The sequence below is a fragment of the Sus scrofa genome, chromosome 13, assembly GCF_000003025.6.
Source record: "Sus scrofa isolate TJ Tabasco breed Duroc chromosome 13, Sscrofa11.1, whole genome shotgun sequence".
NCBI lineage: Eukaryota > Metazoa > Chordata > Mammalia > Artiodactyla > Suidae > Sus > Sus scrofa.
In genome coordinates this window covers 208,235,526-208,259,798 of record NC_010455.5, presented here as the reverse complement: position 1 = coordinate 208,259,798, position 24,273 = coordinate 208,235,526, and the positions used below count along the sequence as shown (strand labels likewise).

Here is a 24,273-nt window from a genome sequence, read left to right as displayed (position 1 = left end):
CACCCACCTGCTGGGGGCCCCTAAACCCCATATCCGATGCCAAGAGGCCCCACGGCCAGGGTCCTGGGTCCCCCCCCAAGGGCTTCAGTGTTGAGGGGGGCAGTGGGCTCCTCGGGGAGCGCAGGTGAGCAGAGCACCCACTCAGGAGGGCGAGGTGCACGGGCTCCAGCTGGGGGGCGCCGGGGTTACCATGCCCCTGGGGGTGGCTGCAGAGGCAGCCCCCCTGTGACGCTGGGGTGGGCATCACTGCCACTTCAAGGAGCTTTGCAGAAAAGCCAGCAGGCCTCCCGCAGGTCCCGCACCCAGAGAGGGAGAGGGTGGGGTCGTCATTTGGGTGAGAAGAGCCTGGGCCCAGGGCCAGCCTCCCGCGTGAGCGCCCCAGCACGCGGGGTCCGAGTGCGCAGAGGGGCCCAGAGAGGAGCCAGAGCCGGGAGGGCAGCGCGCGATTTTATTGAGCTCGGACGCGGGGCAGAGGCGGCCCCAAAAGTGCCTGGGGCTGCGTGTGACACGTCTCCGTGAAGCCAGGGGCCATCACCCCCACTTCACCCTGCAGGATCCCCGAGCCCTCCACGCTCCTTCCCTCGGACACAGGGGGAGGCGCACCCTGCCCGGCGCTGGCCCCCGCGGCCACATGGGGGGAGGGGGCAGCCCGAAGCAGCCACGGCTCGCGGTGGCCTCGGAGAGGGCGGCTGCCAGAGGAGCCGTCCACACGTCCAACCAAGTGGCAAAAGAGTTACACGGACACTAAGAACAATGCTTCTAAAATGTCACGGATGGGGTGTCCCCGGGGCATTTCAGACAGGGGCACGGCATGCCAACGCGTGAGGACGGGGAGCGGCGGTGAACGCGGAGAGCAGCGTCGGGCAGAGCCCGCGGCTCAGAGATGCGGCCGGGTCTGCTGGGCGGGGGCATCTAGGACTCAGGTCACGTCTGCGAGTAAAGAAAACTCTTCATATTTGCACGAGAGCGGACGGTCTGTACAGGGTGCGGGCGGGTGGAGGGCGCCGGCGGCCTTAGAGCGCACCCATCCCGGTGACCTCGGACGTCAGCCTGGAGGAGACAGAGGCACAGGGTGTCTCACAAGGAGGCGTCCGCGGGGCCTGGTCCCCCCGTCCCTCCCCCACCACAGGGTCCCCTAGGTCCCTATGCGGTGGCCGTCAGCTGGGGACCAGGGACCAGAGCCACGGGCCTTCCTTCCCTGCCACAGGGGCCCGCGTGCTGGTCACTGCATCAGGGGCCCGGCGACAGACTCCAGGAAAGGCACAGGCCGCCACGTCCGTTTCCACGGCAACGGCTCTAGGGGCCCAGGGGTCACCCTGCCACGAGGGCTGCCTCCCCCGTGCCCAGCTGGGTGTGGCTGCCCAGGGCAGGGAGGCTGGGAGGCCCAGGGAGCCCAGGCTTCACCCACTCACCCCTGGATCCCGGGCTCCCCGCTGTGGGCCGCGGGCCGCGGGGCTGGTGGCGGGACCTCGCGCTCCCCCAGGGGCGTAACCTCGGACCCGGCCAGCTTCCCTGACACCTGCCCCACAAGCGTCTGCTGGGGTCTTCACAGCCACAGGTGCGGGAGAGCAGAAGGACCCCATGACCTGCTCCCGGAAGCCACACAGGCCAGGCCCTGGGAATGCCCTCGCCTGGGGGCGGGCGGGCCAGTGGGGAGGGCAGGGCGGGGCGGCGGCTCCGGCCCGCACCTGGCGTTGATGAGGTACTGGGCGAGGCTGATGTTGGCGGGGGTCCCCGTGATGGTGATCTGGCGCTCCGACGAGCCCTCGGTGGCGTTGGCGATTTTGATCTGTGCTCCAGACATCTGCCGGATTTCATTGATTTTGGTCCCCTGGCGTCCGATGATGCAGCCTATTAGCTGGAGGAAGGGACGGGGGACCTTCTCAGAGGAGAGGCCACACAGCCCGTGGCCAGGTGGGGGGAGGTCCCCAGCCCCCAACCCCAGAGGGAAGAGCCCCCCCACGCCCGCTCTTCAGGGGCCCCAGCTCTGCTTGCCCCCAACTGATCAAGAGACCACCCAGTCTCACTTGACGCCTCGCCCAGTGCCCTCTGGGGCCCAGGAGACGCGAAGCACAGGTCTCGAGGCCACGCTGGCCCCTCTGGGCTGTGCCCCGGCCGGCAGGATGCTTGTAGGAAGGGGCCATGTGAGCCAGAAAGGCGGCATCTCCAGCCATCACCACGCCCCCGAGCAGCTCCCCTCAAGGGCACGTGGGCCACAGCCACCCCGTGTCTTGGTTTGGGGATCAAGGCTAACCCACAGATGTGGGGGTGGCTGGAGACGGCCGGGTGTGCGAGGGGAGCTTGCAAGGCCACATTCTCAGCTGAGCCCGAGGCAGGACCAGTCCACGGCCTGGACACGCAATCCAGACAGACCCACTGTTGGGGCCGATGCGTGAGAACCCCACCCGCAGAGGCCAGGCACACGGGGCGCTCCTGGGCCACCTGCTCACAGGGCTGCCCCTGAACCAGGGCAGGGCCGTCGCCTGGGGCGGCCGGGCTCCCCAGGCAGCTCTGGCATCTGAGTCAACCCTGAAGCCGCCCCAGCTCCTTCCTTGCCTGGATCTTGGGGGTGTGACATCACCTGGGGCGGGGGTGGGGGTGGACACAGGGGCCGGGTGGGCGAGTCGGACGCATACTCACATCATTGGGGATGGTGAGCTCATGAGTGCTGGCCGGGGGGCTGGTGTCCAGACCTGGGCACACGAGGGACACGGTTAGGCGCCTGGCCCACACCTGGCCGACAGGCAGGCAGGGCTGGGGGCTGGCCCAGGGGCCGGGGCTGTGAGCTCTCAGGCCCAGCTGCAGCCACCCTCTTGGGCCTCAGGGTCCCTCCGAATGGGGAAAAGGGTGCTGGCCGCACGGCACACTCTCCGTCTCTGGCGCTTCGGGCCAAGCCGCCTGCCCGCTGCGCTGTGCACACTCTCGAGGTGTCTGCAGACACCCTGCGTCTCTGTGGGGCGGCCCCCTCGCTTCTTGGCCCCGGCTCTCCACCCCCAGACCCTGGCACACAGCCTCCTCTGCAGACCCCGCTGTGGCACCAGCTGTCCCCTTCCCTCTGGCCCTGCCACCCAGGCCCCCGGGCAGCACTTCCAGCGTGGACGGGGACCCGATGGCCGGTCCAGGCGGTCACTGCCTTTGACCTGGAGCCCCAGGCTGGGGACAGGGCCCAGGCCAGCTCACCCCCTGCCCCAACTCCCATCCCCACAGATCTCAGCTCAGGGACCAGCAAACCCGACAGCCTCTCAGAGCTCAAGAGCAGGGTCACATTGGCTTTGGAATCAGTGACAACAAAGTGCAGGGGGTTGAGATGGCACCAGGGGTCACAGGGGCCTGATCTCTGGGGCGAACGCCAGGCAGACCCGCCCCCTGCACTGGGCGCCTTGTGCCCTCGTCAGGGGAGTCTCAGCCTCAGCCCACGGCTGAGACCCTGCTCCTCCCCCACCAGTCCCCCGTGCGCTGGTGAGGCGGGTCCCGCGGCTCAGCCCTTCTCCCCCTGCAGCCAACCACTGCAGGCCTGGCCCTCACACCTGCAGAACATTCCAGAACCTGAGCTCCTGCAACCCAGGTCCCTCCCTCGCCGGTCCCTGCCGCTGCCTTGCCCCTGGGTCCAATCTCCACACAGCCCAGAGGGGTCCCGACGCACGCAGCTCGGGGGCCTCGGAGACCGGCCCCAGCCCGACCCGACCCTGCTCACAGCCCCGCGCTCCTGCCGAGCCTGCCCCTTGCCAGGTGTCCTCCTCTGCGGCACCTGTGTCCCTGAAACCTGACGCCCTGTGTCCATCGGTGTCCCGGCGGGGGAGGCAGGGACAGTGCTGGGGCCCAGGTGCCACGTGCTCAGGGCACTAACTCGTCCCCAACTAGCCACCCTCGCACGCGGCCCAACCTGTAGCGTCCGCTCCTTGTGGTGCTTCAACAAAGGGGTTTCCCTGCCGCCACCCGGGGTCCGACCCCTCCCCATGGTCACTTAACAGGGACGTTTGAGACGCCACCTGGAAGAGCTCCGCGGGCCTGAGTCTGCGCTGGCTCCTGGTTTCTGCGGACACAGAGCTGGGGCCACACCTGATCCCCGAGCCCTTGACGGAGGGCACTTCTCACAAGTGCTGAAATCAGGCCCCCTGCCGAGTGTCCCTCTTGCGGGGTCACCAGCCTGTCCGGGAGGCAACCAGCGCAGGCCTCTGGCCACGGCCCACCCTCCCTGACACCCCGGGGGGCACGTGTGTAGGCGCATGTGTGCGTGGTGTGTGCACGTGTGTGCGTGTGTGCCCATACACGTGTGGTGTGCGTGTGCACACAAGCACTGCAGGTCCCTGGGGTCTTGGAAAGGGAGTTGCACGGGACGTGTTAACAGAGTCCCTTGTCCCCAGGCCGTTCCGGGAGGGCCGTGGTGGGGGTGGGTGGGGGCTGTGCGTCCGGGGCAAGCCAGGCCCTCGGGGTCCCCAGGTGCTCTCCAGGGGACCGTGGGTGGGCACCCATCTGGCCCCACGTTACGGACGCAGCGGTGTGCAGGTTGGTGTCCGTTTGTGGAATCAAACCACCGACCCGTCTTTCTCTCCAACTGCCATTCTTCAAACTCAGCGTTCACTTAACTAAAGGCTGCGCCGCCATGGACCACAGTGCGTGTGTGGCGCGTCAGAGCCGGGCTCTGAGCTTGGAGAGGCGCCTCCTGACCCCCGGGGTCCCTGGGCCTGAGGCACGCGGGAGGGGCAGACGGCCTCGGGGAAGTCTCGGGACTTCCTCAAGCCGCAGCCGCCCCCCGGGCTGGACTCCTCTCCTGCTCTGATCCAGGCACGTGGGTGGGGCGGGGGCGCCTCCCTCACAGGGCGCCCGCCAAGTCCAGGCCACCTGCCTCCATGGCTTTGCTCCCAAATGCCCATCGGTGAGCGGCGCCCACTGCCCAGCCCGGGGACCGGAGCCCTGGCGCTGCCGCGGCCGGGAAGGCCGCAGTCAAACGCAGCCCGGAGGGTGTGTCCCCATCTCCCAGGAAGCACCCCACGAGCGCGCCCCACGGCGGACTCTCCCGAGGCCCGCAGGCCGTGCCTCGGGGAGAGTAAGTGACAACACCCACGGTGGCCCTGGCATGTGTGGGGGCCTCTGGATGACGGGGCAGCCGTGCTCCGAGCACAGTCAGAGCCCGTGACCCACCGGCCGCCCCTGGCCCGGCGCGGGTCCCCTCCTCCCGCCGGGTCCCTGGCCGGCAGGGCGCGTCTGTTACCTGCCGGCTGGCCCATCAGATTTGGAGCTTCTTCGGAGGAGTGTAAAGGCAGCTTGTCTCCTGGAGAGCAAAGAAGAAACAGATGTAAGGTTTTGCCCTCAAGGAGATAAGCACGGTCTCTTCAACTAGGGAAGCTCAAAGTCTGACTGCTGCGCCTGCGGGCCTGCCCAGGCCCGGCCGCTCGGCCGCTCTCGGGGAACCGCTGGCGGACCCGGCAGGGGGGCCCGCGCCCCGGGCGCCGTTCCGGGGGTCCACGCTGCGGGGCGCACCGGCCTCCCGCAGGAGGGCCTCCCCGACGGCCCGCGGGCAGCCGAGAGCAGGGACCCGTCCGGGGTCCCCCTCTTCACAGGAAGGCCAGCTGTGGGGTGACTCGCCCGCCACGCAGACACAGACCGACCTCCCGGCCCGCCCTCGGCGGCGTGCTCACCGCACAGCCGGCACTGGCCACAGAACCGTACCTGTTCTGCTCACTGCCCTGAACACAGAGCGCTCGGAAAGAGTCCCGGGTGAGAAGAGAGGTCAGGCGGGGCGGCTGGGTACGTACCGGGGAAAGCGGGGTTGGTCTGTCCGAGGGGAGGAAAGGGGGTTTGCTGCATGGCCAGCTGGTGGAGCTTGGTCAACTGCTGGGGGTAGGAGGGACACGAGAGCTAAGAAGGTTATCGTCATCGAGTACAAGTCACACCAAATTAAAACCGCGGAACACTCTGCACAGATAGAGAGAAGGGGCCGTGCGACACAAGGCAGACGCAGCAGCACGCAAGGACTTGGCCTGGGATCGCCAATGGGCCGCGGTCGGCAGGCACCCGAGTCCTTCCCCCGTCGGCTCCCGCAGCTCCGGGCTGGCCCAGCCGGGCTGGGCGGAGGCCATGGCCCCGGGCTCCGCGGGGAGGGTCCAGAGACAGAGCAGGACCCGCCGGGCCCCTGCGCGCCTCTGTGTCGCGCCGGCACTCACACACGCTCCCCTCCCTGCAGCCCTCGCCACACAGCACAGGGGCGGCTCAGGGGCCTCCCGCAGCTTCCACCTCGGCAGGAGGCGGCTCGAAGGCTCCGCCCAGGGGTGCGCGAGACCCCCAGGGGGGCGTGGGGCTCATTGGGGTCCTCCGTGCGCCTGGGCCCTGTCTGTCCTCCAGCCCCCAGACCTTGAGGGGGGATGACGTGCAGTCGCTTTAGTTACTTTATCTGAGCCTCATCTGGTAGCAAAAGCTGAAGGTAAACGTGGTGACGCTTGGCCGTGTGGGGCTGTGTGGACGGGGAACCCTCCCACCCTGGAGACAGGCACGGCCTTAGGCCTCAGGCCTGGCTCGGCCACAGGGCCCGCGCCTCCAGCCCAGGGGAGCGGGAAGGACATTCCAAGACAGCCACTCAGCTCCCAGCCAGCCCCGGACAGGGCAGCCCGAAAGCGCGGGCACAGGCTTCCGGAGCTGGCCTGACTCTGGTCCGGAGGCGAGGACGGGGCCTCCATGGAGCCCCACGGCCGGCAGGCGGGGCACCCAGGGAGCACTGTGGGTGTCCCCAGATGAGACAAAGGTCCGACCAGGCACCACACTGGCCCTGTGCTGCAGAATCTGCTGGGGAGACTGGCGCCCCGGGATCTCCTCCGTCCTGCTTTCACGCTGAACCCTTGGGACAGTGGGTCTGCTGCAGGCCCCTGGGGGCGGGGGTCCCTGTCGCCACAAACGCCCACCACCCCGCCCCCAGCCCCCGGGATCACAGTGGCCCTGAGGCCCTTCCCCAGAGCCCGCTGCCTGTCCACGGGCCCTGCAGGTGCAGCATGTGGCCGGGAGCCAAGCGACCTTCATCTGCCACTGCGGAGCTGTCTGTCCCCTCCCTCCCTGCAAGTGGTGCACCCGCCACGCCCAGCACTCGGGGTCCCGAGGGCAGTTAGGCGACCTGGGGTCAGATTCAGTTCTCAGAGTCCCTGGTTCAGGCCCAGCAGCGGCCAGGGGGCTGACGCACACCCACTGCCCGGCCCATCTGCCCTGTGGACCTGGCACCACTGGGCTCAGTGTGACCTGAGCAGAGAGGCAGGGACAGCCCCTGGGAAAGGGGTCCGACGAGCATACCCAGGAAGCACCGTCAGGGCACAAGAGGTGACAAGTGACCTGTACCTGCTGTGCCTCGGGCGGGTGACCCGCAGGGGAGGGACCCCCGCACAGCTCGAGCACCCTGGCCAAGGCTCCTCTTTTGAGGACGTAGCAATGTGGTGAGGACCCAGGGCGTCCGGTTGGGGCACGGGGCTGAGGGTTCTCCCGGAAGCACAGCCGGTGCCCGAGTCACGGGGACGCCTGGGGGCCACGCCCTGAGCCCCTGGACACGGGAGCGCTGCACAGGTCTAAGGTCACCGCGAGGGGACACGAGCTCCTGGGGTGAGGAGGAAGACCCACCTCTGGAGACGACAAACGTCCAGGTGAAGCGCGCGGCCCGGCGCTGTGCGGGCCGCACAGTGGACACTGCGCCGGGGCTGGGACTGCGGCCTGGGGCATGACCGGCGTCCCGGGGGCCCCAGCCCTTCCCCAGCAGGAGCCTGAGGTCTGCCTGCACCTGAAGCGCCTAAGGAGCCTCGGCCTGGCTGCTCTCTGCTCCTGGTCGGCTGTTTGACCCCCGGCATGTGTTTGTGTCCGACGGCCAGGCTAGCAGGGTCCCCATGGGAGCAGGGCCCTCTCTGATCGGTTCCTGGGTCCCCAAAGGGCATGGCTGTGCGCTGGCCAGGATGGCAGGGGTGAGTGGGGCTCTGGGGCAGGAGAACTGGCCCCGGGTGGCTCCAGCACGGACACGCTTTGGGGAGTCGGGCCCCGTCTGAGCTCCACGGGCCTCCACGCCCTTACCTGCAGGCGGGGCTCCGTGTGAGCAGCTGGCAGGCTGTGAGGTGCTGCCCACGTTTGCAGGCGTCAGTGAACATGGGAGCCAGGGGGGCGTCCCTGCCGCCACCCACCGCCTCCCTGCCGTCTCCATCACCTGCCCACAGGGAAACGGATGAGCCCGCTGGCCACGTGTGTCACGGGCACAGCAAATAACGCCCGAGGTGTCTCCCCTCGCACCCAGAATTCAGCAATTCCGACCCGGGCCTGTCCTCCTGCAGCGTGTTTGCTGCTTTTTATGAAACTGGTCACACAGCAAATAACCCCTCGGGCACCCACGAGTGCAAAGTGACCTCCTGGGAGGGACAGGCAGGGACAGTGGGGCCTGGATAAGCCCCGTCCCGCTGGTGGGGGCAGAGGGACGTTAGCAGGCCCTTTCCATCGTGGCCTGAAGGTGTGGCCTCTCTGGGACTTGACCTCTGCACGTTGGAAAGGAGGGAGCTGCACTAGGTGCTCAGGGGCCTCCTCCTTTTTGAGATATTTCTGCCACAAAACCCCAGAAAACCAGACTTTCTGATCTGATCAGTGCCTTCAGGTCCCGGGGAGGGCGCGTGGGAGGGTCAAATCACAGACATTTCTCTGGAACTGGTCTTTTCCACGTCACCGCTGAGGACAAAAACATAAGACAAACACCCGAACTGCAGGAGCTCCGAAGCACACAGCGCCACGGGTCCCCACCAGGCGCCCGTGTGGCCGGCCCCACAGCAGGGGACGGACGGCCAGGAGGGCTCAGCTGGGCTTCGCTTCGTCCCCTGTGGAAAGCTTGCTAGGGGCTCGGCCCGTTTCTCCATTGGCCTGCTTTTCGCTGGTCCACGCGGACTCCCGTGTTTCAGACACGAAGCCCGTTTCGACCACAGGTGCTGAACCGATCTCTCCCCTCCTCTGCCACGGAGCCTCCAGAGAAGTGGAATTTAGCCGCTGTAACGTATCAAATTCATCAGGGGCCTGTGGGTTCCACCTCTGCTCGGAGACGCCCTCCCTCGGCCCGTGAACCGAGAGCTGCTCTGCGTCCTGTCTCTCGTGCGGAGGCTCTGGGCGCGGGGTTTCTGTCTGCGTGGGAAGATCCGCCCGGCCCGCGTGCATGCCCCCCTCCCGGCTTCACGCCTGGCCGTCCACCTGCTCCCTGGACCTGCAGAGGCTGCGCGGCCCGGAACGGGCGCCTCCTGGCGTCCGACCCAGCAGGCTGCCGCGGCTCCCTGCCCGGCCGGCCCGTTACGGGCCCCGTCTGCTCCCGCCGGGCGTCCGCTGCGCGGCTGCCTCAAGGACCCTGCCTTTGCTCTTCGGGGGACACGAAGGACGGCCTGCCGGCTTCCGACTGCCGACGTACGGCGTCTGAGCCGCGACTGGGGGAGACCCGTGGTGTCTCCGCCATGAAGATCTCGCGTCTCCGTTCATCGTATTCCTTCGGTCTCCCTTCCGACAAAGACAAGTGTTCTTAAAAATTCACCTTTTAATGACTCATTTCACCTGAGCTGCTTTGTGGTGGGAGAGTCGTCTGATGCGTCCAATTTAGAGGGAGGGCGAGCCTGCCCCGGGGTCCAGCGCGTGGCCAGGCTCTGCCGACGGTCGGCCTCGCTTGGCCGGCTTGGCCCGGACCGAACGAGGCAGGTTAAGGCCGCACCGCGACGTCTGGCAGGTCCTCTTCCTGGTGCAGCTGCTTTGCTGTCTAGGGAACTCGGCCCCTCTCAGCAGGGGCTTCGCCTCTGGTCTGGTTCCCCCGACAGTAATATCGTACATTGCTTCTTTGGGTCAGCATTTTCCTTTAAAAACGAGCTTTTGGTGTTGGTTGGCTCGCCTGGTCGGCTGTGTCGCTGTAGTTAAGGTCCGACAGCCCTTGTTTCAGCTGGAGGCCCCTCCTCTGCGCTCAGCGACCGTGGATGGAGACCGAGTCGGGGGTCTCATCCCAACTGGCCTGATGGGCCAGGGTGTCTCCCTCGTTTCAGTCCCTCTTCCACCCCGAGGGCAGTTCTCCCTTCACCCACCCTCCCCCTGCGCCTTCCTGGAAGTTCAGAAGCAACGGTCTGCTCGTCATGACTTTGAACTCAGCAGGGGTTTCGTTTGAGGTCGTGGCGACACGTGAGAGTGAAGACAGGCGACGTCCTGGCTGGGCAGCCGCTCCTCTGGCGACGCGAGGGCCGCACGCTGTGCCCGCCCGGCGGCATCCCGACCCCGCGCCACTGGGTCCGTCCAGCCCTGCTCTGCTGCTCTCAGACGTCGGGCAGCACCGACTGTCCCTTTACAGTTGGCTGTCACGTGCCAACATGCTTGCATTTTACTGAAGTCAAAACATCCGTGTTTCCCTGTGATTTGGGCTGACGCGAATGAGACCCGGTGACGGCACTCTTCACGCTCCGTCTGCGTCTCTGGTCTCGGGGTCACGTGCCTTCCGCGGGGGCATCCGTGGGGCGGCTGCTGCTCATGGCTGTCTGTCTGGCTGTCTGTGTTTTGCAGGAGCCTCGCGTGGTCGGTCGCCTCTTGTTTTCTTCATGTCTCCTGCCTCCTGGCTCGGCTCTTGCTGAGAAGGGGGCTGTTACCTCAGTGCTGCTCCGTGGGAAGCTCTCTATTTGAAGGTTTATTTTTGGGCTTGGCATCGCGGGCTTCCTTGCGGTCTGGGATGGTTTGGGTGGCCCTTGCTTGGGGTTCGTAGGGACTCCCGAAGGCGAGGACCTGTGTGGGCTCTGGAAGCTCTCTGAGCCACTCTCTCAGACCCCCGCCCCCCACCAGTTCTTCCTGGGCTCCCCTGGTCTGTGTTCTCCCTTCTCAGTCCTCTTACAGGCGACCCGCGGAGGTTCTGTGCAAACAAGTCACCCAGGCCTTGTGACAACAAAGGCTGGGAGCCCTGCCCCAGCACAGCCCGGGGGGGTGGCGAACCCTCCCGGTTCCTGAGCTGCGGCCGGAGGGAACCTGCTCTCCGGGAGGGGCCTGGGGTGCCCCACGCCCCCAGCTCTGAGCTGCAGGATCTTGGGAGAAGCGTCAGCACCCCTCAGCACGGCCTCAATGCCACCCGTCAGGGGTCCGGGAGGGAGACGCTGCAGTGGGCAGGGACATGCTCTGTCCAGGCTGCCATGGGGGCAGGGGGCACGATTGCTGTGCCCACGGTGAGCAGAGCCCCAGGGGCCACTGTCCACCCGGGATCTGCCTGTGCGCTCCTGCTGGCTTCTCCGCTCTGTTGTGACACACACAGGTCCAGCTCCCCCACTGCTGACTCTCTAAGGAGCAGGCTTCCTGCCAACAAGGTGCCCACCTCACCCCAGGTGCTCCTTGCCCTCGGCCGACATCCAGAGCCGAGGGGACCGTGGGCTCCTGGCCCTTCAGCTCTGGCAAGGGCCCCCGCGAGGCTCCCCCCTCCTCCCCGTGGACCCTGGGGGGCCTCGCCTCAGCAGCGCAGGCTCCAGGCCCCGTCGTGGTGTCAGCACTGCCTTCAACGAGGGGGTGTTGAGGGAGGGACGTGGAAACTCCCAAGACTGGAAATGAAGATCCCCACGTGAGGCTGCCTCCCCTCTCCCGGGAGAAAGCGATTCCCGCCAGCGCAGTCACGGTGCCGCGACTGGAGGGGCACAGAGAGTGGAGGAGGAAGAACGCGGTCAGCGCGCCTCGGTCCAGGCTCTCACGGCCAAGTGGCGGCCGACACGCCCTTCCTCGTGCAGGACACGCGGGGCAGTGGGCAGCCGGCCAGACAGCAGTCCCCGGCCGCTCCTCGTGCCCAGGAGCTGAGGCCTGGTGAGGTGGGCCCCGGTTCTTCAGTAAGGGCAACCAGAACGCAGGAAGAATGTGCACATTTTAATTCTAGACAAAGAAACGCTCGGTTCTCAGAGATGTATTTTTCTGGCCAGGTTGGCGTGGCGGCTAAAAGATGACTGTGGGGTGCGTGTCGGCCACCACGGCTGAAATACTGAACCTGGGTATTCAGTTATCTGGTAAAACGAATCAGCACTCCCTGTAATCATTACATTTGCATTCTAAGAAAGGAGGTTCTAAAAACTCCTACGGAAGATGAAGCGCAGCTAAAAATTCCTGTCGCGGCTCAGCGGAAAGGAAGCTGACTAGTATCCATGAGGATGTGGGCCAGAGGCCTGGCCTCGCTCTGAGGGTTGGCGACCCAGGGTTGCTGCGAGCTGCGATGGAGGTCGCAGGCGTGGCTCGGATCCTGCGTGGCTGTGGCTGTGGCGTAGGCCGGCTGCTACAGCTCCAACAGGACCCCTAGCCTGGGAGCTTCCGCATGCAGCGGGTGCGGCCCTAAAAAGCAAAAACCAAAAACAAAACAAAACCAACCAAACAAAAAACACTTCCTCCTCGGCTATGGTCACCTGTCACTTTGTTGTTTTGAACCTTTTGTTTTAGTGACGGTCGCGTCTTTCCGCTTCTGCAAGAGCAGCACTTGTCAAAGCCGGGCTGTCCTGCCCGACCGCTGCTCACGGCCCCGTGTGCTGGTCCAGAGGACACGGGCCTGCACAGAAGCCCTTTCACAGCAAAGAAGCAAGTGCTTCAAATCTCTACAGATGCAGTGATGCAATTAGAACGGCTATGACCTTCGTTTAAAATCCGAAAAAAACCCGGGAACTGAGAAAATCACACAGAAAGAGCAAAAACCAACTACGTAAAAACCAAGCAGGTGCCCCAGCGGCGGGAATTCAGACCAGGTCCAACAGGAGCGCTTTGTTGCCGGAGGCCACACTGGTGGGTCTGAGCCCCGACCTCAGCAGGGCTCTGGGAAAAGCTGCTCGCAGGCCAGACTGTGACGGTGGCTCAGACGCTGCTCTCACCCAGACGCACTTTCAAAGGCTCCAGACCCCCGCCGCGTGGCAGGAACCGGCTTCCTCTGACGGCTGTCACCCCGTGCGGGCGCCCTACTGGGGTGCACAGAGCCCAGAAGCCACGGCGCCCGTCCAGACCCCACCCGCGCTGGCACTCGCTCAGCCTGGGGCTTGAGGCGCCCTGTCCCCGGGCTCCGGCACCCGCCTTCCCCGGGTCACAGCTGACGGCGCGCCAGGACCATGGGGACAGGCACGTCCCCACGGGACCAGAGCCCTGTCTCTGTCAGCTCTGTCATTGGACTCGTGTGTTTCGCTCAATGAGGATTTGTTTTAAAAAGGAGACGCCAGCAGGATTACTTTTCTTTCCCACAGAAACTGCGGCAACGACAGTGAGCCGAGTCCCTATTTGTAACACAGACACCCACTCGGTAGCGGTTGCTTTTGAAAACCCACCCTTCCCTGAGGGCTCCCACGAGGACACCACCGGCTCTGCATCTGCCGATTCAAAGGGGAGGCTCTGCGGAGGCCTGGCCGGCACCCGGCGCCTCCTGCGGCAGCAGCGGCAGGCCTGCCCCGCGGCGGGCTTCCGCCTGCTTTTCCCTCCCCGCTCCACTGCCCCGACCAGCCGCGCAGACCTCGGTACCCAGCAGAGAGAAAGCCTGCGGAGAAACGCCCTTTGGCCCCAGGTTTCGGCCTCGGCCCCTGCCCTCCCGGCAGTGCCCGTGGGTGTCCCCATCCACTGGGCCCATTACACTCAGACTGGAGAGCAGGCGGGGAGCGGCCCCCCGCGGGCACGTCCTACGGCTGGACGGGCACCTCGTCTGCCCGTGGGCCTCTGACAGCCTGGACATCGTGCATGTGGACCCGGCTTAAACTGGGGCCTGAGTGGGACGGCGAAGCTTCTCCAGACGCTCGAATGCCCTTTCTGAGGCCCCTGGCAGACCTGCTGGTGGCACAGGCCCCGTGCAGTCCCCCCCCCCAACCCGGGGCGGGCACCCAGGACAGGGCTGGCCGGCGGCCACCGCCTGAGGTCCCATGTACAGAGGAAAAGCCCAGACTGCAGCCACAATCAAAACAATTTGCCATCAGGCCAAGTCCTCCGCACGAGGAATTAGTGCCGAGGTTAAAGGTTATCCGGGGCCACACGGAGACGACAGAGGTAGGCGTGCTGAGAACAGTATTAATATTATTGTATAATATTAATATTAGTAGCAATTGACAGCAGCATGCAGGTGGGGGGTGACAAGAAGAGGAGGTGAGGGGACAGAGTGAAAACTCACATCTGGGTGGGGGATGGCGTACTGTCCCTGGATCGTGTAGGCCTGGAGAGACAGAGAGACGTGTCAGCCTCCTGCAGGACGAGGGCTTTCCAGCCACGGGGCCCACACACAGCCCCGGCTCCGCCTCAGGAGGGGTGAGCCCGCCCGGGGCCCCGAGGGGCAGGGCCTGGGGGCCTGGCCTCGAGCCTCCTGTGGCCCTTGGTGGCCGAGCCACAAGACATGCGCACGGGAGCTGCCCTCCCCCCACCCCCGGGAGCTACAGGGAGCTGCACCTGGCCGGGTGGCCGAGGGAGGGGCAGGACCAGGCTGCAAGGCCTCTGACCCCGCTCCCTGGTTTCCCAAAAGGAAAGAGCCAAGAACGAGCGGCTTGACCCCCGCCGTAGGCTAGGTATTGACTTTGTGAGAATTTAATCAGCCATCAGAGTAAACACTTTCGGGGATTCTCTACCCCCAAAAACCAAACAACAAAACAGAGCCTTAAAGGGCGACTCAAAACCAATTTTGCAAACACCAATTAAGTAAGAAATGCCCCCAAATCAGCCACGGACTGATTTCCAGCCTCAGAGGATGGGTGGCCGTCCTGACGGGGGGCAGCGTGCTCCTGGTGGTGCAGCTCCCGGGAGGGGGGTCCCTGAGGCCCTGTTTTGGTTTCTTCATGTCACTGGCCTTCAAGACAGTGACTTGGAGCCCAGAGCCTCCCACCACCCACCCCTCCTGCCTCAACAGTCGGTCACCAAAGATGCTTCCAGAAACTCATGGCCAAAAACCAAACCAACCACACGGAGTCAAGGGAGAGTGAAGACGGAGACGTGCTGTCACGCCTCGGGGACGTGGCCGCTCCACCCCAGCCCAGGCCAGCCGCGCTCCGGGCCAGCAGGTGGGCCGGGCAGGGGCACCCTGTCTGGGTGGGGTCCCGGGCACACCCCCCAAGGGAGAGGAGCCTGACGCCGGGGTGTGCATGGGCCACGGGAACGGAGAGACGAGTTCCCAGGTGTCCTGCAGATGCCACCAGGCACTGCTCCAACACGTCCCAAGTGAAACAGACCCGGGACAGTGCCGCCGGCCCGCCCCCACCCTGACAGGGCCCTTCTTTGGCCTGGAGCTCCCCGTTCCTGACGCCCTTTTGCGCGCGTGGGTGTCACGGTTTCTGGTCCTGGCTGAGGTGCGTGGGCGCCACCATCTTAGGATGGCGACAGCAAAGACGTTCTGTCCACACGGAATCTTTGTGTCCCGAACCTGCGTGGACAGCGGGACTGCCCTCTGCAGTGGGGACGCTGCTGGGCCGGGGGACCGCCTTCATGGGGCTGGGCCAGGGCCAGAGGCTCTGAGGTCCAGCTGTGTCCTGTGTCCTGCACAGGCCGGGAGGGGCCCCCACGGAGTCTCCTCTGCCAGGCGGCCTGAGGTGCCTGGTGACTGTCCTGTGACCCCACTCCCCCACAGGGCACAGGTGCCGGGTCAAGGCGCCGACATCTTGCGCAGCTCAGACAGAAAGGTGCCTGGTGGAGAGGTGGGCGGACGGCCCTGCACTGCGGCGGGCACTGGGCTCAGCCCGGGGTGCTGCCCAGCTCCGACTTGGGTCGGCGCCACCCTTCTGCTCCAAGCCGGTGCTTTGCCACATGGAATCATCACGGGCTGGTTGGCCCAGGAGGGCCAAGGCCGCGCAGGTAACTGACCGGCTAGCTAAGCACAGATTTGGGGAGGAAAAGGACTTCTGGACCAGGGCGGCCATGTGGGGGCCACACGAGGTCCCCGGGGCTGGACCGTGGACATCGGCCCCCCTGAATGGCCGCAGCCCCTGCGGGAGTGGAAGCGTGGAGCCTACCCTCGCTGTGCACGGGCTCGACTGGGGATGGGACGAGGCTCTTCTCCGGAGCAGAGAAAACCATGGGCAAAGTCTGCCTTTGCCTCTTGTCCTTTGCGGCCACCTGCCCTGAGCTGGGCCCCCAGGACGTCTCCGTCTTGACTCTCCCGTGAACAAGACACACGGCGCCGCCTGGACGCAGAGCTCCTCCTGGCACCAGCCGCCTGGCCTTGTCAAAGTCCACCCTCTGCGGCTGCGGGGACCCTGACGTGGGTCCCGCCCTCTGCCCCCCCCCCCCAGGCCCCACTACACCAACCACTGCCCTTAGGCAGAATCTCCGTGACCGCGGGCTTTTCCAGGTCCTTCCTGGTGGGAAGAAGGGTCAGCGGCTCCAGCCAGAACCGTGGGTGTGTGAAGCGGGTGTCCCCGGCCTGCTGGGCCCTCGGCTGGCAAGGGCCAGGGCCGGGGGTGGGGGGGTTCCTCCTGTACCCGGGTCCCTGCCTGGGCCTCCTCCCGTCCTCTCGTCCCTCAGTCCCGGCTGCCTTGCCCACGAATCGCCACGTCCCGGCTCTCGCTGAGCTTCCTCAAAGCACCTCGGAGCCAGGCTCGGGTGGTGCTGCCCCGGCTGAGCCTGCGGGAGCCGGGCCGGGGCCTCCGGGGCCGGGGCAGCGGGAAGACGCTGCACACGGGACCTGGGCTCGGGCCTTTCTCCGGACACCGCCCCAGGCCTGGCAGCGGCCGGGAGAGCTCTGCGTCGGGCGCGCGGGGCGGGCGACGTGCACGTGAGAAGGGAGAAAACCTGATGCACTAACGGGCAGCGGCGGGGGCTGCAGTAAAAGGCTGAGGTTGGCAGTGGAGGCCGCGAGCGGGTCGGCTCTTACCTGACCACCTGCAAAAATGACAGGGGTGGAGGCGGGCTTTGGGCGGTAGGGAATGGTGGCACCTTTCGGTGGGGACTAGGAAAAGGGACAGGAGAGGGAGAGAGAGCGTTAGAGCAGCCTCGCCACCTGGCCGTCGGGGGGCCTCCTGCCGAGCCCGCCCCACACGCCCCGCCCGGCCCGGCCCCCAGCTCCCCCGCACACACGCCGGCCGGCCCGGCAGGAGGGGCGGAGGACGGCCCCAGCCCCGGCCCAGCGAGCCGGGAGCCACGAGGGGAGCGGCCTTCCTCCTCCAGTCCCGGGAAGAGCCCGGGGCCCGCCCGCGTCATGGCAGGAGAGCGAGAAACGGCCGACGTCCCGCCTGGAGAAGAGCCGTCATTGGAACAAGCTCAGGGCCCAAGTGAAACGCCCCACGGCTGCGAGGCGACTTGCTGCAATTTCCCTTGCTGCCTCTGTGGCCGGAAGCACAGGGCCCTTCTCGTGGGACGGGGACATTCCCGGGTGCCGGAGGCCTGCCGGGCCTGACAGTCGCCCTGGCCCTGGCAGAGGCAGTCAGGCCCTCCCCGCCCCTTGCCAAGGGTGACCAGCTTCCCTGGGTGCAGGGTCCGGGGGGAGCAGGGAGGGGCGTCCTGAGTCAGAGGCAGAGCACGGGACCAGGCAGCCTGTCCCTGCTGGGGACTCCCGAGGCCACTGCCCACCCCGGCCCAGCCTGTGCCCAGGCCAGCTGGGTGGGGCCTCAGAGTGCCCCCGACACGTGGAACATGGGGTCAGCCAGACAATCCGCAGCGCCGACTCCGCAGCTCGGGCCACACCCTGCGACCTCGTCAGGGCTGAGTGACCTTGAACACGCAGCGTGACCTCTAGCTGAGCAGTGTGTGGGGTGACTCTGGGCTCCTCCATTGGCATGTCCGTGGTTATGAGCAAAGGCCTCTGCCGCGGGTTCTCTGGTCTCAGGGGAGACTCAGGGCCCAACGTGGGGGTGCGGCCATGCTGGGTGACTGGGTGACTGTTTCCACTGTGAGCAGAGGACTCAGCCCAGCTGCTGCCCCCCTGGCCCCCATCCCTGGGGGTGGGCTGCGAACTCCTCGGTCCCAGCCCGTTACCCCTGCTCCCTGGCGCCCTCTGACCCCGCTGACGGCAGCGCCCGCCATCCCTGGGCCTCTGGCCAGTTGGTGTGATTCCCAGGTCCCGTCCCCACTGGCCTCGGGGAGAGGGGGCTTCTGAGCAGAGCCCCACCCCAGAGCCTCGGCCTGACAGCCGTGCTCTCCCGCATGCTCGGCACCCCTCCCTCGGGGCAATGTCCAGGGTGAGGCCCCCCCCAAAGCCCGAGCCGGGACTCCAGTCACCTTCATCTCAAATTGGACCACGGCTGCCCGGAGCCACGACGCTTCCCCCTCTGCCAGCAGCTGCGCCCCAACCCTGGGAACTTCGTGACCCCGATGATAGGAGGCCGCATGCCCACCCCCGGCCACCGTCACATCTGCCACGTGTGTGCCAACATTCACCGTCTCATGTCAGGGGCCTCCGAGAGGAGACCCAGCAGCTCCCATGGTGGCCCTGGGCGACCGGCACCCACAGCCCATGGGGCCCAGGCAATGCCATGCGGAGTGCCTGGTCCTGACCTTGGTGGGGTCTAGGAAGGGGCCCCCCGGGAGCTGCTCGTGTCCCCCCGCCCCGAGGTGCACCTGCAGACGAGGGGAGCTGGGCCTGCTTGCCACCTGCCCACGTGGCCCCTCAAGGTCCCAGGGCCGGCGCTGGAGAGGACACAGCGGTCGCCATGACCAGGGTGTGAGAAACTTCTGACTTCACAACACGGCGCGTCAGGGAAAAAAAGGTACCAGTTTTCCTAAAGAGCTGGGCACGGGGCTTTAACACCAAGTCAGGCAGAGAAGAGGACGGCCCCCCAGCTGCCCCCGCTGACTCCTGTGGGCGACGCCGTCACCTCGAGCAGACCCTCCCTCGGGGGGCCACGTGGCCGGGCCACCAGCACAGCTGCTGGAACCTTTTTTGAGGCACAGTGACTTCATTTTAGTTTAAAAAAGAAGAGCAACTCCTAATCGCTTAGGTTAACCTTGCTGCAGCTTGGGTACTGGTTGGAATTTGTATTTTGAATTTGTTTTCCATCGAAAATTTCAAGAGAGGCTCTTTCCTGCTCCGCTCTGTCTCCTCTGCGTCTCCTTGGTTTGCTCCTTTCCGTGGCCACAGTTCAGGCACGTGTGTGTGCTTCCCTGAGTCCCGCTCACTGTACCTCTGCGACGGCAGCACTGATGGGGGCAGCAGGGTGCTGTCCACAGTGTGGGCCTCCCCACTCCATCTGCGTCCCCAGTTACACCTGTCTGCGGGGCACACCTGTCTGCAGGGCACACCTGTCTCCAGTGCACATCTGTCTTCAGGGCATACTTCTTCCATCACACACCTGTCTCCAGCGCACACTTGCTCCAGTGCACACCTGTCTCCAGTTACACCTGTCTGTAGTGCACACCTGTCTCGTTACACCTGTCTCCAGTGCAAACCTGTCTTCAGTGCATACTTCTTCCATTGCACACCTGTCTCCAGTGCACACCTGTCTCCAGCGCATACCTATCTCCAGTGCACACCTGTCTCATTACACCTGTCTCCAGTGCAAACCTGTCTTCAGTGCATACTTCTTCCATTGCACACCTGTCTCCAGTGCACACCTGTCTCCAGCGCATACCTATCTCCAGCGCACACCTGTCTTCAGTGCATGCTTCTTCCATTGCACACCTATCGCCAGTGCACACTTGTCTCCAGCTCACACCTGTCTCCAGTGCACACCTGTCTCCAGAGCACACTTGTCTCCAGTGCACACGTGCAGCATTTTTAAGGCCCAGCCCTTTGCTGAAGGGCCCTCAGCCTACAGAGACGAACAGCTCTTCATCCAATTCCAGAAATGGGGGGGGTCAGCCCCCCGCCCCAATTTTCTCTTTTCTCCCCAGATCCCAGTGAAGACAAGCGCTTAACTGAGGTGGCAAAAGCCCACAGCTGCCCCCCGCCCCAGCACCCACCACCCAGCACAGCTCTCGCTCAGGTCACCTTGGACCTGGCAAGCATCCCCGAGGCCTGGTCCCCACGTGACCCTGCCCACGTGAATCCTCAGGGCCTCCGAGGCATCAAAACCTTTGCTGCCTCCAACGTTAAGAGGCTGCAGCTGGCGCGGGGCGAGGCGGGTTGGCGAGGAGCCGGGACGGGACGCGTTGACGGACTGTACCTCCAGCATGACCACACAGATCTGCTTGACGCACTGGATGATGGCATCGGGGGTCCCTGAGATGGTCACCGCCCGCTCCGTGGAGTTGGGCAGCATGTCCCCGGCCACCTGGACCTGGGCACCTGTGGACTGGAGAAACTGGACGTCAAAAGGGGCACAGCTGGAGGGAGCAGTGCTTCCTGGACTCTCTTGAGGGAAATCTACCCTGACGTCACCCCCGCATCACCCGCTCCACGCCCACAGGGCACCCCGGCACCCCCGCTGCCAGCGCAGACCCGGCGCAGGATGAGCGCCGCCAGGTGGAGGCGTATGAACCGCGGCGGGGCCTCTGCTGAGGGCAGAGGGTGTTCGAGTGCGTGAGAGTCTGTCTCTGTGCAGCTTTAGGCCACAGGGAAAGACGGAGCCTAGTCGCAGGGCCTCCTTTCCCGGCAGGAACCGAGCCTGGGTGGCTGCCCTTCCAGGCGGGGCAGGGCCCCGGCTCCACGGAGAGTCCGCCCGGCGGCACACTCCACCCAGCGGGCAGGGCTCAGCATCCCCCCAGCCCCTCCCTGCAGCAGAGCCCTGCCCTGGAGCTGCGGCTGCATCCCTCGTGGTGCCCGGGCATCTCTGCCCACTGCCTACCCAGGGTTCCCGCGACCACTCTGCTCTGCTGCCCCCATGTGCTCCGAGCCCCCGGGGCTGTGGTGACAGCGAGGCTCTGCCCGGGGGGCTCCCGACCCGCCCGGCGCCCCGTGCCCGGCAGGGAGGGCTCGTTACCTCCCTGATCTCCTTGATCTTGGAGCCGCCTTTGCCAATCAGGGACCCGCACTGGCTGGCGGGGACCACCAACCTCAGCGTCACTGGGGGCTTGCTGGTGGCCGGACTGTTGCTCATGGAGTTAATGATGTCCTGGGGAGGGAGAGGCACGCGTGTCCTGCGCGAGCAGACGCGTGGCCCGTGCGCACACAGCCCGTGACCCCAGGCGGCGAGGCTCTGCCCCGTCAGGCCCACTGTCGGGGGGGGGGCGCGAGGGTGCGCGGAGGAGGGACGTGGTGGCCGGGATGTCACAGGCTTCACGGCCAGGCCAGGCTTGGGGGCCAGGAGAGGGTGGCTGGAGAACATCAGGGGACCCACAGGCGTGTAGCCGCCCGGGGTGCCCGGACTCAGGGTCTGACCTCTGCCCTTGAGGCCTGGCGGGCAGAGAGGGCCTTGGCCGAGGACACATCCGACAGTCACCCCCAGCGTGATCACCCTCTGTGTCCAGACACCAAATGCGTCTGCAAATAACTTTCAGCGATCTCACAAAGACCAGAAACACGTGAAACTTTAAAAGCATCTCACCGACGGAAGTGCACAGATGCACGGACGCACGTAGATTCCACGGGCTGGTCGGGGGGTTCCCGGGTCTGGTCTCCCTTTCCCCGCCCACCCTGGGCACAGGCTGAGGCCAGGACCCTCAGAGGACCCGCCCCCGGGGAGGCAGAGGCAGCGGGGGCGGGGGGGGGGTGCTGAGAGGCACTCTTGCCCAGCGGGGTGACCCCTTGTCAGGGGCAGGGATCCCCGGGTGCCCCTACCTCCTCAAACTTGTAGGCAATCATGGCAAAAGCCTTGAAGATGGCATCCGTCGGGCCCGTGATGGTCACGATTCTTTCTGGGCAGTTGCCTTCCGAGATGTTGATCCTTGCCCCGCTCTGGAGGGGGGTGAGCAGACCCCAGAAATGCGTACACTGGGGCGGCGGGGGGGCCTACCGACCACCCCGGACACCACGCGCTGGCGGCTGGGGACCTCATTCTTGCCTGCCCGCGAGGGGCCCCTGAACCGCGTGTGCACGTCGGGGCTCCGAGTTGGTCCAGGCCGCGCGGGGCCGCGTGCAGCGCTGCTAAAGGGCCCCGGCCTCCACCCTCCCGCCGCCCAGGACCAGGACGCGGCTCGGCCCCGCTCACCTCCTCACGCATCTTCTTCACGGTCTCTCCTTTCTGGAACAAAGGTTCAGACAAGGGTGGGGGGGTCACTCGGGCTCCCACCCCATCCCTCCCAGGGTGGGGCTCCGTGCCTGACACGCATGAGTCCCCAGCCCACCCCGCAACCTGGCGAAGAAGCCCACAGCTTCGCCCAGGGCACGGGCTGAATGAATGCTGGGCGGGCCTGGCTCCAGGGACCTGACGCAGCGCCACGCTTGGCCTGAGCACCTGCTCCACGGGATGGGACAGGCCTGCTCCCAGCCCCCACCCTCCCTGCAGGAGGACCTGCCCCCATCCCCCATCCTCGCCACGGGCAGTGGGGACCTGGCCATGGGTGGCAACTGCTCGAGGGGCCCCTCCAGGCACACATGAGAAAGAGCCTGGAGCCGAGCTCGGGGTGGGGGGGCGCCCTCACGGTTCAGGGACCACGTGGGACCAGGGAAGCAGGGTTGTCACCAAGCAGCAGAGGACGCGAGGGCTGGCCCTGTTCTCTCCACGCACAGGCCCCCCGCCAGTGCACACCCGCCCCACGCAAGGTCTCCGCGAGAAGGGCCCACGCGCTCTGAAGAGCGCAGGGGAGGCTCTCGTCCAGCTCTCAGACCCGCAGGAAGGACCGGCCACACAGCCGCCTCCCCGTCCCCACGCAGACCCCGGGGCAGGGCTGGCTCCGAACTCACCTTCCCGATGATGCTCCCGACTTCCTGCAGGAAGAGAGAAGGACAGTGTCACGACCCCCCGTGACAGACCCCCCGGCCGTCCGCCTTCCGAGGCGTGAATGAAGACGGGATGCCGGACGTCAGGGGCGAGCGGGCAGGCGGCCCTGCCGGACAGACAGACAGAAGCAGCGTGGCCAGCTGCTTTCCAGAAAAATGTGCCAACGGAATCACCTGCGCATCTGAGGCCTCAAGGAACCCGGCAAGAAATCGATGAAAATCTCCCCCAGGGTGGCCGGGAGGTAAGAAAATGTGGCGTCACTGTTGCTACCGGGCTTTTTAAAAAGGCAGGACGTTCAAAGACACCCCTGACCAGGCCGCCGCGCTTCCCGGGCCCAGAGCCTGGGCTGGCTCAGACACCCCCTGCCCGGGACAGCCCCGCGCTTCCTGCGGCAGGGGACAGCTTTCCCAGACGAGATCGCGGCCCCTTTCACAGCAAGTGCCCGGCACCGTCCTGTCCCTGGGGCAGGCGCAGTCCTGCGAGGCCATGGGGAGGCGGGCAGCAGGGCGGCAGGGTGCGGGCAGGGTTTGGTGCTTGCTGCGGAGGCTGCTGCTGGAGGAGGAGGCCGGGGAACCCACCTCAGACTGCCCTTCTCGGTACACACCCAGCTTCCAGCAACCTCGACCTACGCCCCCCCGCCACTGGGAGTGGCAAAGGCCAGTCACCGGCCTCCATCACGGCCGGGGGTCTCTAGGCATGAGCGCCAGCTCCTGGAACTCTGGGGAGCGCAGCGCCTCAGGCGCTAGTTTTCTCACGATGCAGACACAGCCCGGACAGGGGAGCCGGGCGAGCCCCACGCTGAGCACTAGCCCTGGGGTGTGAACTCAGGGGTAAACGTGGAAATAAATACTGTGCAAACGTGCGTGTGTGATTCTACATGCGTGTGTGCGTGCACACATAAACACGCACTCCCGCCTCTGCCTGAGATCCGCGGCACCCCGCGCACCCACATCTGGGCTTCTAACCCCATCGCCGTCCTCCTCTCAGGAGAGTCAGGTTCTCTGGAGAAGCGGCTGATTCCAGGACCAGCACGCGAGTAAAAGGGCGAGCAGCAGGCGGTGTTCCGTGCCAGAGAGGAAGGGCTGCCAGAATGGCAGGTCCCAGCAACAGGAGGCGCCCACGGCCACGCCAGGGCTGATACGAGCATCAAGATAAATGACGACAGCATGGGGACAGCATGGGGGACAGCATGGGGGCAACGTGAGCAAAAGAGCAACCCTGCGCCCGGAAGCCACGAATGACTGCGAGGGTGACACGCGGGATGTTGACGTGCCTGTGGCCATGATGGCCCGTGACTGGGAGACAGCCGGCAGGTGACCCTCTGAACCCTGGGCCACCTGATGGGAGAGCTTTGGGACACCCCTGCCAATCGTGAGGATGTGTCGGCAAAAGGCAAAGGGAGGACATTCTTTCTGCAAAAGAACTGGCTGGAGACTCTCAAGAGCAGGAGGCAAAGGGGGCCCGGGGAACGCCCTCTGCAGGAGCCCGGGGTGGCCGTGCGCCAGTGGGGCCGCGGCCTGGTGGCCTGACCTGACGGCGGGCCGTGTCCTCGAGGAGGACGCCCTCGCGTGTAGAAAACACACACTAGCGGAACGTTCCGGGGGAG

At 65.9% G+C, this 24,273-nt stretch overlaps 1 protein-coding gene across 9 annotated transcripts in view; it reads right to left on the bottom strand.

Moving 5' to 3' along the window:
- PCBP3 (poly(rC) binding protein 3) overlaps window positions 431-24,273 on the bottom strand; it is a 198,420-nt gene continuing 174,577 nt past the window's right edge. For 4 of the 9 annotated variants that reach the window (XM_021071086.1, XM_021071088.1, XM_021071085.1 and 1 more), the window contains 12 exons: window positions 22,631-22,654; window positions 21,936-21,968; window positions 21,566-21,682; window positions 20,769-20,900; window positions 20,013-20,141; window positions 16,718-16,861; window positions 14,105-14,146; window positions 5,757-5,835; window positions 5,213-5,272; window positions 2,641-2,693; window positions 1,689-1,858; window positions 431-1,050 (listed from right to left, as the gene is read on the bottom strand). In XM_021071086.1, the coding sequence (XP_020926745.1) occupies window positions 1,014-1,050; window positions 1,689-1,858; window positions 2,641-2,693; window positions 5,213-5,272; window positions 5,757-5,835; window positions 14,105-14,146; window positions 16,718-16,861; window positions 20,013-20,141; window positions 20,769-20,900; window positions 21,566-21,682; window positions 21,936-21,968; window positions 22,631-22,654 (1,020 nt within the window). In that variant the 3' untranslated portion in view covers window positions 431-1,013. The remainder of the gene's footprint in view (window positions 1,051-1,688; window positions 1,859-2,640; window positions 2,694-5,212; window positions 5,273-5,756; window positions 5,836-14,104; window positions 14,147-16,717; window positions 16,862-20,012; window positions 20,142-20,768; window positions 20,901-21,565; window positions 21,683-21,935; window positions 21,969-22,630; window positions 22,655-24,273) is intronic. The other 5 variants (XM_021071090.1, XM_021071089.1, XM_021071091.1 and 2 more) reach the window with 5 other exon arrangements.